General features: G+C 24.2%; 2 protein-coding genes across 5 annotated transcripts in view; one reads left to right on the forward strand and one right to left on the reverse strand.

The window, feature by feature from the left end:
• Positions 1–859: 859 nt before the first annotated feature.
• Positions 860–3,739, forward strand: LOC126899644 (uncharacterized). 2 transcript variants are annotated; one of them, XM_050674692.1, is made up of 5 exons: positions 863–1,265; positions 1,993–2,118; positions 2,399–2,641; positions 2,762–2,968; positions 3,034–3,739. In XM_050674692.1, exons 1-5 carry the CDS (start codon positions 1,013–1,015, stop codon positions 3,135–3,137), a joined length of 933 nt encoding a protein of 310 aa, XP_050530649.1. In that variant the 5' UTR covers positions 863–1,012; the 3' UTR covers positions 3,138–3,739. The 2 variants fall into 2 exon arrangements, with proteins under 2 accessions (XP_050530650.1, XP_050530649.1); XM_050674693.1 differs by lacking the exon at positions 2,399–2,641 and having other exon boundaries at positions 860–1,265.
• The window catches only part of LOC126899638 (fatty acid CoA ligase Acsl3), an 18,920-nt gene continuing 5,098 nt past the window's right edge, over positions 3,171–16,992 (reverse strand). Inside the window, exons 1-13 of one of the 3 annotated variants that reach the window (XM_050674683.1) lie at positions 13,230–13,372; positions 9,880–10,006; positions 8,227–8,442; positions 7,621–7,798; positions 7,098–7,352; positions 6,592–6,792; positions 5,580–5,716; positions 5,057–5,196; positions 4,446–4,618; positions 4,262–4,387; positions 3,935–4,072; positions 3,584–3,868; positions 3,171–3,518 (exon numbers count right to left, since the gene is read on the reverse strand). In XM_050674683.1, coding sequence (XP_050530640.1) covers positions 3,367–3,518; positions 3,584–3,868; positions 3,935–4,072; positions 4,262–4,387; positions 4,446–4,618; positions 5,057–5,196; positions 5,580–5,716; positions 6,592–6,792; positions 7,098–7,352; positions 7,621–7,798; positions 8,227–8,442; positions 9,880–10,005 — 2,127 coding nt within the window. In that variant the 5' untranslated portion in view covers position 10,006; positions 13,230–13,372 and the 3' untranslated portion in view covers positions 3,171–3,366. Of the gene's footprint in view, positions 3,519–3,583; positions 3,869–3,934; positions 4,073–4,261; positions 4,388–4,445; positions 4,619–5,056; positions 5,197–5,579; positions 5,717–6,591; positions 6,793–7,097; positions 7,353–7,620; positions 7,799–8,226; positions 8,443–9,879; positions 10,007–11,517; positions 12,014–13,229; positions 13,373–16,992 lie in introns of those variants that run through there. The other 2 variants (XM_050674682.1, XM_050674680.1) reach the window with 2 other exon arrangements.

Raw genomic sequence — 16,992 nt, forward strand, 5'->3', positions numbered from 1 at the left:
CCCCACCCTAATTTTACGAAACATGTATATGAAAACATAATTTTTTTTATATTTTGTAGAGCAACTCGTTAACTTAGAGAGCTAAGCTCCTTTTTGTTGCGCCTATGACATGGTCTCTAAAAAAGTACAGTTCCTTGGATGGAGATCACCCCTCCTTTAATACAGAGTTTATTGAGTGGACATTTAAACTTTATAGTTAAAAGGGTTCAAAATATAATTCAACAACATAAGCAGATTTTAATGAGTGAATGACTACTTTTCTTTTAAATATAATTTTTTTAAAATACAACATTCAATTGATTTATTTTTGTTTTAATAAGATTTGTTTAACGTTATAAGTTGTATTATACTTAACATTTTACATTTATTAATATCACATATATTGTTTTTTTAATTATATTTTGAGAAAATATTTTTTTTTTAAACATTATAACTATAACAATATTCATACAGTTTTCTTGCTTTGAAATTAACGTTAAATTCATTAATTTAACAATTTAAAGGACTATATTGAATGTTTATAAAATTAAGTAAAATAATTTTCATTTATAATTTTTAATTTAAGCTAGCTTTTCAGTTTACTGAAAATTTTAAAGTTAGCGCATTTGTATATGAATAGAAAGATATTCTTGGTTATTTAAAATAAATGTTGTATAATTATTTTCTTAAGTATAACATTAAAACCTGATCAATTATTTTATTTTACTCTTCAAGGTAAATTTATCGATTGAATAAAAGTAATTAAATTAAAAAAAAACAGGCGTATCTGTGTAACTATGTTGACTATTTTAAATCATTAAATATATTCCGAGAAATGTCCACTACTCTTTCAAAATTACCTTTTGATAAAAAAAACATTTGAGTTAGAATGACATGTTTGATTGACTGTACTTATTACATTAATAATTCGCGTATTTTGCAGTAATCTATTGATTCATTCTTCGTGTAAAGCAAACCATTAGTTAATATTCAATTAAACCAACTCACTAGTAGTGCATAGATTAGATAAAATATGATTATGTTATATTATATTTATATACTCTTTATAAATATGGTAATAACTTTAGTAAGTCCTGCGGACTTGGGATTATCAAAATGCTTACAAGTAGTTCGTATAATAAAGCCAAAATACCACTTCACTAAAGGTTGCGCTACATCTAATATGAGAAGTTTAGCTAGTTCTAATGCATCAGACGCTGAACAGTGTGCTCGGTTAGCTGAATCCAATAATGCATTTGCATTTGCTTACACGAATATAACTGAAGGTGTGTTGCATAAATAAAAATATAGGGTTCTTTGGTAACTTACTGCTTTTGAACATTATTGATATTTTTTAACTGTACATTTAGTGTATTGAAAAATGGTGTAATTCCTTATTTTCTGATAAATAAAAGGTTTAATTTAACAACATTACGACTGATTCTTAAATAATTATTTTTATATATTATATGACTAAAATCAAATTCTCAACTTTATATAATACCTTGTAGTAAACATTTTTACAATAGCAAAATAGTGTATTAGAGGATTGGTTTCATTCTATATAAGACTACTGTCTATGTATAATTCCATTAGATTATTTTAAGCATTTGATATCATGCGCAATGGGAAGATTTGTTTATAAAAATTAAATACCTTTAAGTTTAAAACTATCTGTGACTATAGTATGCTGTAAAACATAAATTAATAATTAAATTAAGTAAAGCTATCAATAAGTTTGATCAAGATAAAATTAAGTTTTGGAGAACACTCCATATTGTTTTCTAGATAATATAATTATGTTTTTAATGAAACAAATGTGTTTTATTAATATTATGGGTGAGACTATAACCTAACTTTACTGTAATATTGCTTGGTTTTTTTATTTTATGAATAATTTAATATAATATAATTATTTTAACAATTGCATGCTATTAAAATTACATCACTTAAATCTTATAATTTAATTTATTTTACCAAAAAAATTAATACATAATAAAATTAAATGTTTAGGAGTAAATATAACTATTAGTTCAACGTGTGTAGTATTCGAGTGTCCAGAATATCACGGATTTTTGACCTCTTCAATTGCAGATCAATCATTATACAATTATTATAGTGCTTATTCAAAGCCATTACGTAAGTATAAATAAAATTTTCAGTTTATATCATTACAATTATATCCAAAAGGTTATAGGTTAAAAAATATTCTTATTTCATTCCTGAAGTAGGGATTAGTGATAGTTGATTACAGGAGTACAGGTTTAATGAAAATAAATCCTAAAACTTAAATTATTTATAAATAATATTAACTTTCTAAGAAATATAAAAAGTATTAAAATAAATCATGTACTTTTAATTTAAAAATTGTGAGGAATGTTTAAAAGGAAAAAAATTATAATCTGAGCAAATTTGACAGCTAATGAGAATTACACATGCATTCCTGGTCTTGGCGTATTTGATATAATAACAAACCGTATGAATTACTCCGATGCAATAGAGGCATGTATTGATGCAGGAGGTCACTTAGCTAACATAGTCTCAGATACACGCACATCATTACTAGCTTCTTTAGTGTCATCTGCTCTCACCAATTATACAACTAAACATCAAAGGGCGTTTGTGGGTCTATTCTTTGATGAACATTTTGTAACTATCACAGGTGAAAATAAATAATTTTATTTTACAAGTAATAATATAATATAAAAAATAGCTACTGAGCTCAAAATTTTGGCCTTAATTTATATTAAATAATTATATGTAAAGTATATTTTACAAATAGGAGAACCACTTGCTTGTTTACCCTATAGAGCTTGGGCACCAGGACATCCAAAATCTAGGAAAATTAAAAAAGACTGTGTAGTTCTTACTAGCAACAGATACTGGGAAACAGAAGATTGCTCAAAAAATATGCCATTCATTTGTGAGCTTATTGCTGATGGCCCAATGAGTGCTGTTGAAAGATATTGCGCTCCAATAAAAAATCATAGTTAGCATACTTTCAAATACCTTGAAAATAATATTGTATAAAGTTATTTTTAAATCTTGTTATAGGAAGAAGAAAAAATTGTATAGTGCGCAATTACAAGCAATTTGAACAAATCGAGCAAACAGAACAACAATGTATTGATATTATGAACAACTCTGTTGGTACATAGGAAATTACAGAGATTTAAAAATGAAAAATTAAGTACAAAATGACAAATAGTTATATATAATATTATACTATTATTATTTAACAGAGAATACAATTATCATACATATTATAAAAATAAATATTGCTAATGTTTTAAACAATACTTTGTAAAAATTTTCTAATCATTGCTTTTGGTAAAATAAAAAAACTAATAGAAGTAAAAAATATAACCAAGTAAATAAATATATTAATTACTGATATAAATTCTCAATATCCGTTTTGTACTTTTCATAAATCTCTCTCCGTTTTATTTTAAAGGCTGCTGTTACCAAATCATTATCTGGTGTCCATATCTCAGTGCATATTTTTAGGGCAACAGGTATTTCGAACCTTTGAAGTTTATCTGAATATTCACAATTTAAACAACTATAATATGTTTTAATATATTAGTATATATTTTTTACTTACTACTTTGACCATAAGCTGTTAATTCATCTAATACCATTTTTACAAGTTGTTTGTTTGTATATAGTTCTTCAGGATCAATATTTTTTGGATCTTCAATACCTAATTCTAAAGCCATACTTAATAGATGTGGACGATTGGGAACAATTAAAGCAATTGTGTGAGTCTTAAAAGAATTTCCATAAATACATATATTATCTATAATGGGACAAGTTTTGAGCTGGGATTCAACTTTTCCTAAAGATACATATTCACCGCCTTGGAGTTTTACTAAATCTTTTTTACGGTCTGTTTTAAAACAATATACATATATTAAATATATAAAGCATTGAATTAAAACATGTGTTCTTTTACCTATAATTCTGATGGCTCCATCTAATTCAAGGAGTCCAATATCACCAGTTTTAAACCACCATTTTCCATCTTTTTCAAAATATTCTTCTTTAGTCTTTTCTAGATTTTTGTAATAACCAGGTGACACATTTTCTCCCCCTAAAAGTAAGTGAAAATTGTTTTATTTAAAAAATATTATATTTATTTAAATAATTTGTTTCATTTAACAAAATAATTTGTAACTTAATATTTATTTTGGAAAAGTATTTACTGATTTAGTGCACCAATTGTTAAAAAATGAAACGGTATTAAATGTCAACCTGATTGGTTTCAGAAAATTCTTCCTACCTATTATAATTTCACCTCTAGGATAAGGTTTGTCATGAATAGTATAACCACCTTCACTCCAGCTAGTTAATATAAAATCATTGACTGTCAATGGAGCTCCAGCACGGCCAATAGACCTATCATCACCTTTAAATTAATTTAATCTATTAGTATAAATCACTATTACTTCAGAATATCTACTTACGACTCATTGCACAACCACAAGAACTGGTTTCTGTCAATCCATATCCTTGCATTACTATATCACAGAGGCAAATTTTAATAAGAACATGAGTCTCTGGTGTAAGAGGAGCTCCACCACATAAAATTAAACGTAAACGACCACCCATTAAGGAACCAGTTTTCTTGAAAACTAATCTGAAATGTTTTTATCATAGTAATTTACTAGAAAAATGTTAGAAAGTTATATGAATCATTGTAACTCTTTATATATCAACTATATTTATTTCAATAAATACATTCAAATAATATTCAAATGATAATTTACATAAAAAAAGATCTAAGTATATATTTTTATGTTATCTGAAAAACTACATAAATAGTACAAATATGTATTAGTGTGAGAAAGCATAAAGATCTTATTATTCCACAAAAAGATTTTAAATGTTTTATATACATTGAAAATAATTTATTTTTAAAAATATCTACTAATTAAGAAATATTCTTTATTAAAATAATTAATTTTTATACGATTAAAGGTAATTGTAAATGATGTAGTCTTAACCTGCTTAAGAATACAGACACAAGATCTATTGTAGATAAAATTATTTAATAATTTAATATCTTAGTTCATACTTATTCATTAACGGAGTTTGAAAACCACGTTCCATCCATTTTTTTTTATAATCAAATGCAAATTTGAAAAGTGTTTTTTGAAAAGTTGATCCACCAGATACTTTTTCATTAATACCTTTGTAAACACGATCTAAAATAAGCTAAAAAAAAAATGACAACAATTTCTTTAGAAATTAATGTTAGTAAAACATTAGAAGTAAATTTAAAAACAAAACAATTTTTGTTTTTATGTATTCAATACTATTCAATATACAAGAAAATAATAATGTTCTTATTTACATTTGAATATAATTTACTATAAAAAAAAGTATAAGTAAGGAAGTATAACATCTATATTGGATAGTGAATACTTAAATAAATAAAAAATATATTTAGTTGAGACTTTCATGATAAAATTTCTAATAAAAATTGAAGTAATGTTCTGAATAATTAGTAAAAATTAACTTAAAAATATCACCATTTTTCTCTACTAAAAATATTTCTAAGAAGAATAACAAAATATTCTTTAATTATTAAAACTTACAGGAACTGCAGTCATTATACTGGGTTTTAAGACACGAGCATCACCTTTTGTTCCACGTTTAATTTTGCTTGATGAATCAATCATAGTGAGTGGAGTTGAATAACCAATTCGAATTCCACAAAACAAACATGAAAGTTCTAAAAACAAAAATCAGGTTATAAATAACAATTAAGGAAAATATCAAAAATAATAGTTGTGTATTTTCAATTAAAATTAAGCTTTAGCTTATTTATGGAAAATATGAATATAAAATATAACAAATATGAAATTTTTTTAAATATTTTTTTAACCGAAAGACAAATTAAAAAAAGTGTATTTAATATTATTAAATATAGATCTTTTATTTAATAATACAGAAATATGCAATTTTTAGTCATTTTTACTGAAATATACATTATTGTATGAAGGAAAAAAATTATACATAGAATCTACAAATTACTCCAACAATTTTAATTAAAATAACTCTAGTTACTTTATAGGAAAACATGCATTTCCACAAAAATTTAGGCCTTAATTAAAATTGTAAGTAGAGAAATTTTTTTATATCTAAACTAGAAATAATTATTTCTAGAATAATGTAATACAAGTAAGTTATTCAAACTTCTTTTTTTATTTGAAAAAATTAATTAATTTTTAAATGTTAAAAAATCTAAAATAATTTTTTTTTTATAAAAAAATTAAAGCAATGAAAATTTTTTTTTTTAACATTTATTCAAAAAATGTTGAAGAAGTTAGTAACTGTGGGTTTACTAATTATAATTTTAGTGAAAATTTACATAGGAAACACCATTTAGTATTATACAAATTCAATTGACCAGTAATCTGTGGTCTTTTTCTGTTTTATTTATAGATTGAGAATTTCTAGAATTTTTTTTGTATATTTCAGAGAGATAATAACTCCATAACATTCAATAATGGTGACAGATAAGTGAAAGTATTTAAAAGATTGATGTTTATCGAGTTATGTATCGTATAATTTTGTAAATTGATTTATATTGATGTTTGTACTAACCTGCAAGTAATTCAAAAACATGAGCAAGAGGTAGATAACCCATAAATACATCATTTCCATTATCAACAGAAATAGCATCATTGAATGCTTTAAGTGTAGCAATAAGATTTCTATGGGTAAGATTGACACCCTTTGGTTGTCCTGTTGATCCACTTGTATACATAATAATTGCTATATCAGTTGTGGCAGGAAAATTTTTTTCTAAGAGATAGTTAATATATTCACTTTAATATGAAAAAGATTATATAAATTGACAGTGATCTCAGACATAAGGTGAGGGCTCATTTTCAAATGTTACACAAATGACGGTTAATAAGATTTCTCTTAAAAATTAACTCAAAATGTGTCTAATTGTATAGTTTAAGGGAACTTATTAAGCTTAATAATTTTATTTTTATTTTTTATCACTTAAGTCTCGAGTAGACTTAATTTATTAACTTTAATAATATTAAATTAGAAAGTTGATAATAATAAATTAATTTTAGAATCTAATCTAAAAAATTTACCTAAAGTTGAAAAACTAGTTCCTCTTTGGAGTAAAGATTTAAATGATATTATTTCTACAGAATCTTTGAAATCAGTAGTATCAGTTTCAGTTAATTGATCTTCCATGTAGATCAAAGTTTTTACTAGTGGAGTGAGTTGAAGAATTTTTTTGAATTTTGGTAACAAATTATGTGATGTAATAACAATAGTTACTTCAGTTTCATTTATACCATGTGCAATAGCATCATCTCCAAGAGTAGCATACAATGTTACAACTGTAAAATAATTACAAGATAATTTGAAAGAAAGAAATTTGATTTTTACGTTTCAAAAATAGCAATTTCCATAAGAAGCAGCATTACTGAAATTTATTATTTTATTTTGCTCTCCAAAAAAAATTACTAAAAATGATATATAAGCTTTTAAAAAATACATAAAGTACATTTTGTTTCTGATATTTTTAAGTAATTAATTAATTGCTTATGAATTAAAGTACTTTATTAGAATTTTATAATATTTTAAATTTGAGTTATTTTAATTTACCAGGTAAATTTTGTTTAAAGCATCCTTGAACAGCTATCATCCATTCTCTTCTTGTTTCAGCATAGATTGCTATGTTACATTTGTTTTTTTGACCCAGAGATATTATTCCATTTCCAAAATGATCTGATGCTTCATCTACTTCTTTATAAGTCATCCATTGATATTCACCCATAACATACTAAATTTAAACATAAATTATAATTGAATATTACAGAAAGTTATTAATACTTTATTCTATCACTAGTTGTAATGAGGCTTTGATTATACTAGGAAAAGCTATTGAGAATAGTTTGATGGACTACTCTAGATGTGAAGCTCACATGAAAAAAATTTCAATAGATCTGATATTGCTTAACTTAAATTAGTTGAATATTTTATGAAATTAAGATGTGTCAAAATAAGCGACACCTAGCTTTAACTCACTTATGTTTTTTTATAAACAATATAAACAATATTTGCATTGAAGTCCCTAACCTTTTTTTTTCACAATCAAACTGTTTAATTTTGAATATTTTATAACATATTCTTAACAATTTTTTAATGAATGATAGAATTATTAAATCAAATAATTTATCTTCACAAAGTAGTAATTATTAATTATCTTACTTTTTTAAATATTCTTCCATTTTTTTGTATTTCATCTTCTTCGGCTAAAATTTGCCGAGTTCCTAAACAGTTTGAATCTCTATGATGTTCTACTGCATATTGAAATACTTTATATAATGTATCAATTTTATCTTTTACTATCATAAGATGACCCGGAGAAGGTTCACTTAATGTTTGAATAAGTATTGAATTGTCATCTAAATTTGTCACTTTAGACTAAAAGAAAATAATTCAAAAATTATGAATAAGAAATAACTTCAGTTTGATTAGTTAAAAGTAAATAAATTAATTTATAATCTAAAAGAGTCAAGTCTACAACTAAAATATTTGTAAAAAATTGTAAGAACTCAACTCAACTTGTAAGACAGTTAAAAAATAGTAAAATATTGAAGATTTTTTTGTTCGTTTTACATTAGTTACATGTTTTTCTCAAATAATAAATCGTGAAGTATCTTTATGTCTTATAAGAGTAGCAACTTAATTTATTTTAAACGAGAATATACATAATTAACTAGATTATTTGATAGATAATGATCTAATCAAGAAAATGATTCGTCAATAAAAACTTATAAACAAATATTTATGAAGTTATTATTAGTTTGACATAGGAAGTGCAGCTGAGAAATATCTCATAATAGAAATAACAAAACTCGTACGCTTCATTACCAGCCATTAAATAAATTTTTTAATAGCCCATGGTATAATATATATATATTGTTGAAATATTACATATGGTATTTAAATTAAATAAGATAACCATCATCAATTATTTTCTACAGTTTTAGTTAACTGAATTATGGTAATAATTATAAAGTAAAAAATACTGTGTATAATTACTAGATAGTGGATTTTTAGATTTTTAAAAACTCAAAAATCTTTAGAACGGTTATCACAAAAGCCTTGAATTGTATGCCAAAAATATTTAAATATAATTAGTGATGCATTTAAATGTCAAATTAAGTGCATTAACACACATTTTACTTTGCTTCCAAAACCAATAAGGTCTGATTTTTGTTTAAGCAATATCATATTATTATTATAATATCGAGTCTATTGAATAATGTAAGACTATTTTTAGTCTAATTGGAACATTATTCAAAAAATAAATTTTTAGCAAGATTAAAGATGAGTCACTCTCTCAATTAACAATTTATCATATGATTAAAAACTACGGCCAAGATAATGACCTTTAAATTATGTGAAGAAGTGATCACCTCTTTTACTTGACAACATAACTACAAAAAATTCTTTTTAATGTACTAAAAAGAAGATTGGTCAATTAACATGGTTTTGTCAAAAAAATTTCATGTTTTATGTTTGATGTTGCACTGACTATAGAAAGAACTTAACATTCTTCAGTCTAACATTATAAATTTGTTATCAATCCAAGTCATTTTGAATCTGTTTCAAGTTATTTGTGATACCCATTATGTGCCATAAAACTTTTAAGATATGCTCTAAATAGTCCCTTTAAAACTGATAAAGTATGATTAAAATATAATAAAACCAAAACATGAGTCAGATCAACATTGGTGAGATGTAAACAATCATAAATATGGAACTGTTAAAAATTTTAAAGAGAATGTTAACAGTTATTATTCAAACCGTTGAAAAAATTATTAGAAACTTCTAACACAAAAACAATATACTAACTTTCATTTCATTGGATTTGTTTATCTTAATCCATGGTTGTTGTAAAATTAAATATATTGGATATGTTACAACATCGTAGATAAAAGATAGGGTATTGAAAGCTGACAGTAATGCAGCATTTTCCATACTGAAAAAAATGAACATTGTTATATTATATATTATAATAAAACACAAATACACACATTATAAAATGCAATTTCAAAATATAAGCTGTGATTAATTTTTTTGATATATTAAAAATTAAAAATAGAGTCAATTAGCAGCTGTGATAATTAATTTTATATAAAAAGCCTGATTACTTCTTTGTATAAAGTATACTATACTTTATAATAATATAGTACATTAATATATAATAAGTTAAACTTCTATTTTATAAGTTAAATTAAAAATTAATAACAACTAATATTTTGAATAATTATTTAATCATAACTTTGATAAAGTAATTAAGTTTTCATTTCAAATTTTGTTTAAGCTTACTATGTATGCTACCTTAACTAGTAACAGCTAATAATTTTAAGATTTACAAATTTGATATTATTAAAATATTTTAATCCTAATGATCAAAAGAAACAATGTTGCTTAAGTTGATTATTCTTATTAATAATTATTGAGAAGTGAATTGATTTGATTATATATAATTTAGAATACCAATATGGAATATATATATTAAAAAAGGTTATCAACAAATAATATTCTGATATAAAACTAGTATTAGACTTTTTAGGATATAGCACACAAAAAAATATAATAAATACTATAAAAACAATAACATAAAATTTAAAAAAGTTGATAAAATATAGAAAATTTTGTATGACAAACAAAGTAATTGTTATTCACATAAGAGTTAATTAACTTTTAAAAATAAATGATTGAAGAACATTCATAATAATTAGAGATTACTGATTTTTTCATATGAATATTATAATAAAAAAATCAATGTTAAATAAATTTACTATAAATATATTTTTTTGTAGACTTTTTCAACATAGATCTTAATTTAAAATTACATAAATACAAGTTTATCGTTGCTGAGAGTATACAGTTAAATATTGGATTTTCTATTAATTACCAACAATGATAATTATAATAATTTATTTTGTAAAGGAGTTATTTCATAACTAGTAAAAATTACTTTGAACATTCATTGTTAAGTCTATTTTATTGTAGTTTAAATAATAAAAGATATTAACATTTATAGAATATTTTATAAAATATTAAAATTTCATTCATCTAGGCTATTTGGATTTGGAAATTATATTAAATAGATCATGATAATAAGGAAAATACTTTTGGTTTTGGCTACAATTTATTTAAATAAAGGTGTGTGCCATTGTATCAAAACAATGAAAAATTTTGATATGTTCTATTCCACTTAATATATAGTATTGGTAATTTAGTAGTAAAAAAAAAAAAAGCAAGTCTCTTGAAAAAATAAATATTTAAGATTTATTTGGTGAAATAACCAAATTTTTATCAAGATGTTTAATGGTTTTATGGTACTGTTTTAACTTTGTAATTTATTGAATTATTAACAATATCAATACTTAATTGTTAAAAATTAAAAATATTTTTAGTCAGTTACAGTTTACTAATTCAGACAGCTTTTTTACAATATTAAATACTGTCATAAATACTTACTTAGATTATGTTAGTAAAAAAACTTTCCAGATAATTAAGTATATTTGTAAGCAGTGAAGTTAATAAATGGTGAAATGTTCACTATGACAACATTATAAGTTTATTAACGTTTTCTATGATTGAATCGGTAAAAATAAGTACTAATAGTAATACATTTGAAAATTCGATTTTATTTGAATAACAATATAATAAAACGTTTGAGTGTATATAAAATATAAAAACACCAAATATGATTCAATTTTTATTAATAATGAAATTTATTAATAGTATTTTTTTTGATAGTGAAACTTTAAAGAATTACAAGTATTAATAAAAATATATTTATAAATAAAAAAAAAAGTACGAAAACCTAAGCGTGTCCGCGTGTAATCAAAAGAATATACAGAATACTATCGTGCTTATACCGACTACCTCCTAGAACCTTCCATCAATATCATAATTGGCGCACGTACCGTTAGATAATAACATTAGGTATGATTGTTATCAATATTTTTCTCTTTCTACTACTATCAATATTCTGCACACATAAAAACTACGCTTACGTTTTAAGTATCGTGGGTGGAGTGTGGAATAATGAACACTACCGAGTGAATACTATCGAATTATTCGATAGCCAAAAACTATCGATTCTACCTTTGTTTTCAAAAACTATCAACAGAAACGAATGTTTTTCGATAGTTTTAGTTATCGCACAATCGACATCGAACAACTGATTGTCGAACTATTACCATGAATAATACGATTACTAATCACATTGACGCACTTCAGAGAGTGCTGGAAAGTGTTTTAGCGCCTTTGAACTCTAGTGATTAATCCAAATTTTAACACTTAAAGTTTCAACAAAATATTTTTATTTATAAAAATTTACTATCAGTTATTTCTTTATAATTTCTTTTTTTTGCATTACGTTTATATTATATTAGTAATATAATATTACTATTGTAGAAAATAAAATCGTCATTTTGCGAATGCTGGGGCATTTTAATATTAATCCAGCGATCAACCATAATTATTAGTTCAGATAAACAGCTATTTATATTAATTAGGTAAATCGGGGGTGAAGGGATGGTAGCAATTTCTGGATTTTTCTCCAGTTGCATCACTTGCTAACCATTCAGTATATTACAGTGACGTAACCAGAGGGTTTCTCGGGTTCAGACCCCCATGAACATAAATTATAGTAGCAGGGGTAATTTGGGTAGATGAGGTTCCCACTACTATGCGATCTAAAAGCTATTGAGACTCATACAACATTTCTAATTGCATTACTATTATATTATGAGGGTAAAATAACTAAATGAAACAATAAAAATTTGTATGACTAAATACTTTTGACTATCGAACTATCAAGTAAAATATACGGGCGGTTTTATTCGAATGAAAACTATCAAAACCAAATCCAACCCAACCCAACCCAACCGATAGGTTGATTGTCTAAAATTAGTCTTGAATCGACTTATTATTCGATGGTTTTAAAAATTACTGGATATACACGGTAATCAAAACTATCAAATTTGATAGTTTTTATCAGTTATCACTAATCCTATGCTGTTAGTATACATATTTATTACTATTAATTTTATCATAATGCTATACTCTGCGAACAAAAAATTTAAAAACACGTAAATATAACCACATCAAGTCGTTTACCGTAATTTAATAAATGAGAAATACACAATAATCATAAAAAATATTATGGATACTTTACTTACCTATCATCTAGCTTAAACTGGTGATTATTATCGATTTTTATTTCTTTAGTTGAATTCAATTTTTTAGTATTTTTAAAATGTGAAATGATAAAATATAACTGTATTATAACTATACTGTACTACTGTATATATACGACTGTCAAGGTAATATTTGTACTCTGTATTAATATATAAATATATGATATAAACACAGTATACATAAAACAATGATAATATTTTTGGTAGGAGAGGACAAGGCCTCAAAAATAAAAAAACAAAATTATTAAATTCTGTTTTCAATGATTATTGAAAACAGTTATCAGTTATAATTGATAATTATTTTTTATTTTTATTAAATTCCCTTAATCTAAGTATAAGTATCTAGGGAACATAATTAAACTTATCTAAACTATTGAGTTTTATTCCCTCGAATTTTTGATAAAATTCCACCAATTCCGTATAGTATTATTCAAAGTATAAAAATAATTGCATATTATGTAATTGTTTCTAACATGATTCATTTATTTAATCAAAATAAGAATTTTGAATGCTAAAACAATTTAGGTATTACTAAACATTCTAATCCGTTATTTTATTTCACCGACGTAAGATAGTGAACTAAGTTCTGTGAAGTATTATGTAATACATAATCTGTGTAATTTAAGCACTAGAAATTGTCTTTCAGAAGTTCATTTTTATAATCGAGATATCATATATTAGTGCAATTAATGGAGATGAACAATAAAAACAATACTAATTGCGTATAAATATATCATTGCATGACTAAAACTAATTTGAGTTTCATGATATAATCCTTGTACTTAATACATCATTACTACACATAAAATTATATGATTGTAAAGATTGGGAAGTAAGATATAATAAGACCCTGAAAATACATGTAGTATGTTAAAAGTGAATGGTTAGTAAAGATTAAGTTCTAAATTAAAAATTGAATAAATGTGATATACCATTTTTTTGGATCATTACATTGTAAATTAAAATATACAGGGTGTTCAGTAAGTCAGGAAACGGGTTTCTATTGTTCTCATTGTTTGTAACAATGAGAACAATAGAAACCCGTTTCCTGACTTACTGAACACCCTGTATATTTTNTTTTTACATAATTTCTTTTTTTTAACCTAAATATTATTATTATTATGATGATGTTTAAATAAAATAATATATCTGATATTATATAATTTAACTTATTCAAATAATGACCTAAAGAAAAATTCTATTCATTTTAATAGACTTAATTATTGGAATGACCAGAAATTTATCATAGTTATATAAAATTAAAACTAAGCTTTTTAAATATTTTAATAGGGGGTAATTTTATTTTAAATAAGTCAGAATATTCATATATTTAGTATCAAATAATGAAAATTTTAAACTGCCATATAAACATAACAACAATTTATGACTAAACCAACATAATTAACAGCATAAATTTAATATATTTACAATACTAATGATTAATAACAAATAGAAAAATAAAACGTCTGTAAGGTCTTTTAAAAGTAATAATTTTGGTTAATTTGAACGATAAATTTAAACTGTTTTTAGCAAATGGAAAAAATATTTTAAAAACTGTAACAAATTCATTGAGTTTTTTAAACCCAATGGATAGATATTTAAAAAAATGAATACTGAAGTCAATCGAGCCATGTAGTAAAAGTGAAAAATACAAATAAAAGATAAGTTCTTGAGCAAATTGGCAACGTGGTATTGATAAGCGTTAGAACGTTTTTAGCGCTCTGTCCCTTCTAATTATACAGAATTATCAAAGCAACGTTGCCAGTTTGATTATGAACTTATTGTTAAACCGCAGGGCACGAGAGAATGCTATTGAGTAAGATAAGAACTTATTATTTTACAATTTGGCCGCTGAGTTGCGTTCTTTCATACAGTATATCTATCGCACTTTAATTTTGTTCACTCGGTTATTTCAATTTTTCGCTCTTACTCTTACTAATTGATTTCAGTATTATTTTTTTCAAATATCTGCCTATCAAATTAAAAATAATCAATGAATTTGTCAAAAATTTATTGTGTAGTTTTCAATTTATTGCTCTTTTACATTAATCATTGCATATGACTATTTTTATCAGTAAACATGTCTTGGTTGCACTTTTCCAACCTCTAAGATATAAAAACCCTATATTTTGCGATGAATGCCCGAGAATCACGAAAAAGCGTTTTATGAGGCATGTTCCATTAAAAACCTCCGTAAAATCTATCTATGCGTGTATATTATTAAATATTTAAGTAAATATACAATTTGTATTTATTTATCAAAAACAAATAAAAAATACAAACAAATTAATTATTTCATATGAGTATTTTAACTTCTAAATATAATTGATATGTTAACAGCTTTTAATTTTATTAATAATATTATTTTTTAAAGTAATATTTTTCAAAATTGTAATCATAATGTTACCATAATTGTCATGAATATTCCTTATAGAATTCGATAAATGATAAAAAATAATCCGTTCAAGAATAGAAATTATCTATTAATTTTGTTAAAAGTTTAGTGATTATTGACCAATTTTCCATTGATAATTTGCTGTTTAGCACACAGTAGTAGTTGTCACAATTTGTCACTGGTACAATTTAATATTATCTATCATACAGAAATCTTATCTTTAATAATTCAGGTTTATTTATAGACGCATATTTATATAATTAATGCAAAATTACTATCGTATACTGTTGAATGATCAGCGAGGAAAAATTTTCTTAATAAATACCACAAAAAATTTATGATACATTTAAACAGTTAATTGTTGCCTTTAGTATTTTTAAAACCAAAAAAATAATGAAATTGTATTTTAAATCAAAAATTTTAACAATTTTCAAATGATGGACTATCCCATTAGAGAGTATAAATGGTTAAGAAACTTCCTCTAAGGGAGGACCGTAAAAACGAAAAAAAAAATGTTTTGAAGAATGAAATCAAAAATTAAAAATGCCTTATAGTTTTTATGAAAATAAATGCATTATCCTTTATGAAACATCTTGTATATAAATATTAATAATTAGTGATGTATAAAATACATAATAAACTTTATATACAATTGCATTATTTAAATTTATCATATTACATAATCTACCAAGTATACTATAGTGAAAAGGGTTGAATAAAGTGACCATTAAAATTCAATCGATAAGTTTTAAATAGAACTGCGTTTCTATTTATTCGTGTCTATTTTCCGACTATACAAAACTAACTTAAGTATCTAATACCTACAGCGATTAAGGAAATATGATACGTTCTGGCCTCAACACTACCTTTAGTTAATTGAAAAAAAATGTGTGACAAAGTATAAATCAATTTTCTTCTCGAGCAGAATTAACATAGTACTGTATTTTTTTTTTTTTTTTTTTTTAACTAATTCTTAATTTTACAGTACTTGTCCTAAAATTGTTATCGACCCATCAAAATGTTTTGTAAGAATAGGGCTAAAAATGGCTATTAAAAAAACCCAGCATAGGGGGGTCGCGGCACAGTGGTGATGTGGCATAGTTGGATCAAGTATAATTATATCTGACAGTGATTTTAATTTAATTTTTAAGTAAAAAAAATTAAAAAATTAGCGATTTTTAAATTTGTAATTTTTTTGGAGGTTTCCCCATTTAATTTTTTCAATTTTTGAGAGTAATGTCTTCGACTAAATACGATTTGTGATCTTTTGACGTATCGTTGAAAGAAATCGGTTCGGTGAAAGCTGAAGAAAAGTGGTAACAGACAGACACAAAAAAAAAAAAATAAAAA

Source organism: Daktulosphaira vitifoliae, unplaced genomic scaffold (genome assembly GCF_025091365.1).
Source record: "Daktulosphaira vitifoliae isolate Bord-2020 unplaced genomic scaffold, ASM2509136v1 Scaffold_2, whole genome shotgun sequence".
Taxonomy (NCBI): Eukaryota; Metazoa; Arthropoda; class Insecta; order Hemiptera; family Phylloxeridae; genus Daktulosphaira; species Daktulosphaira vitifoliae.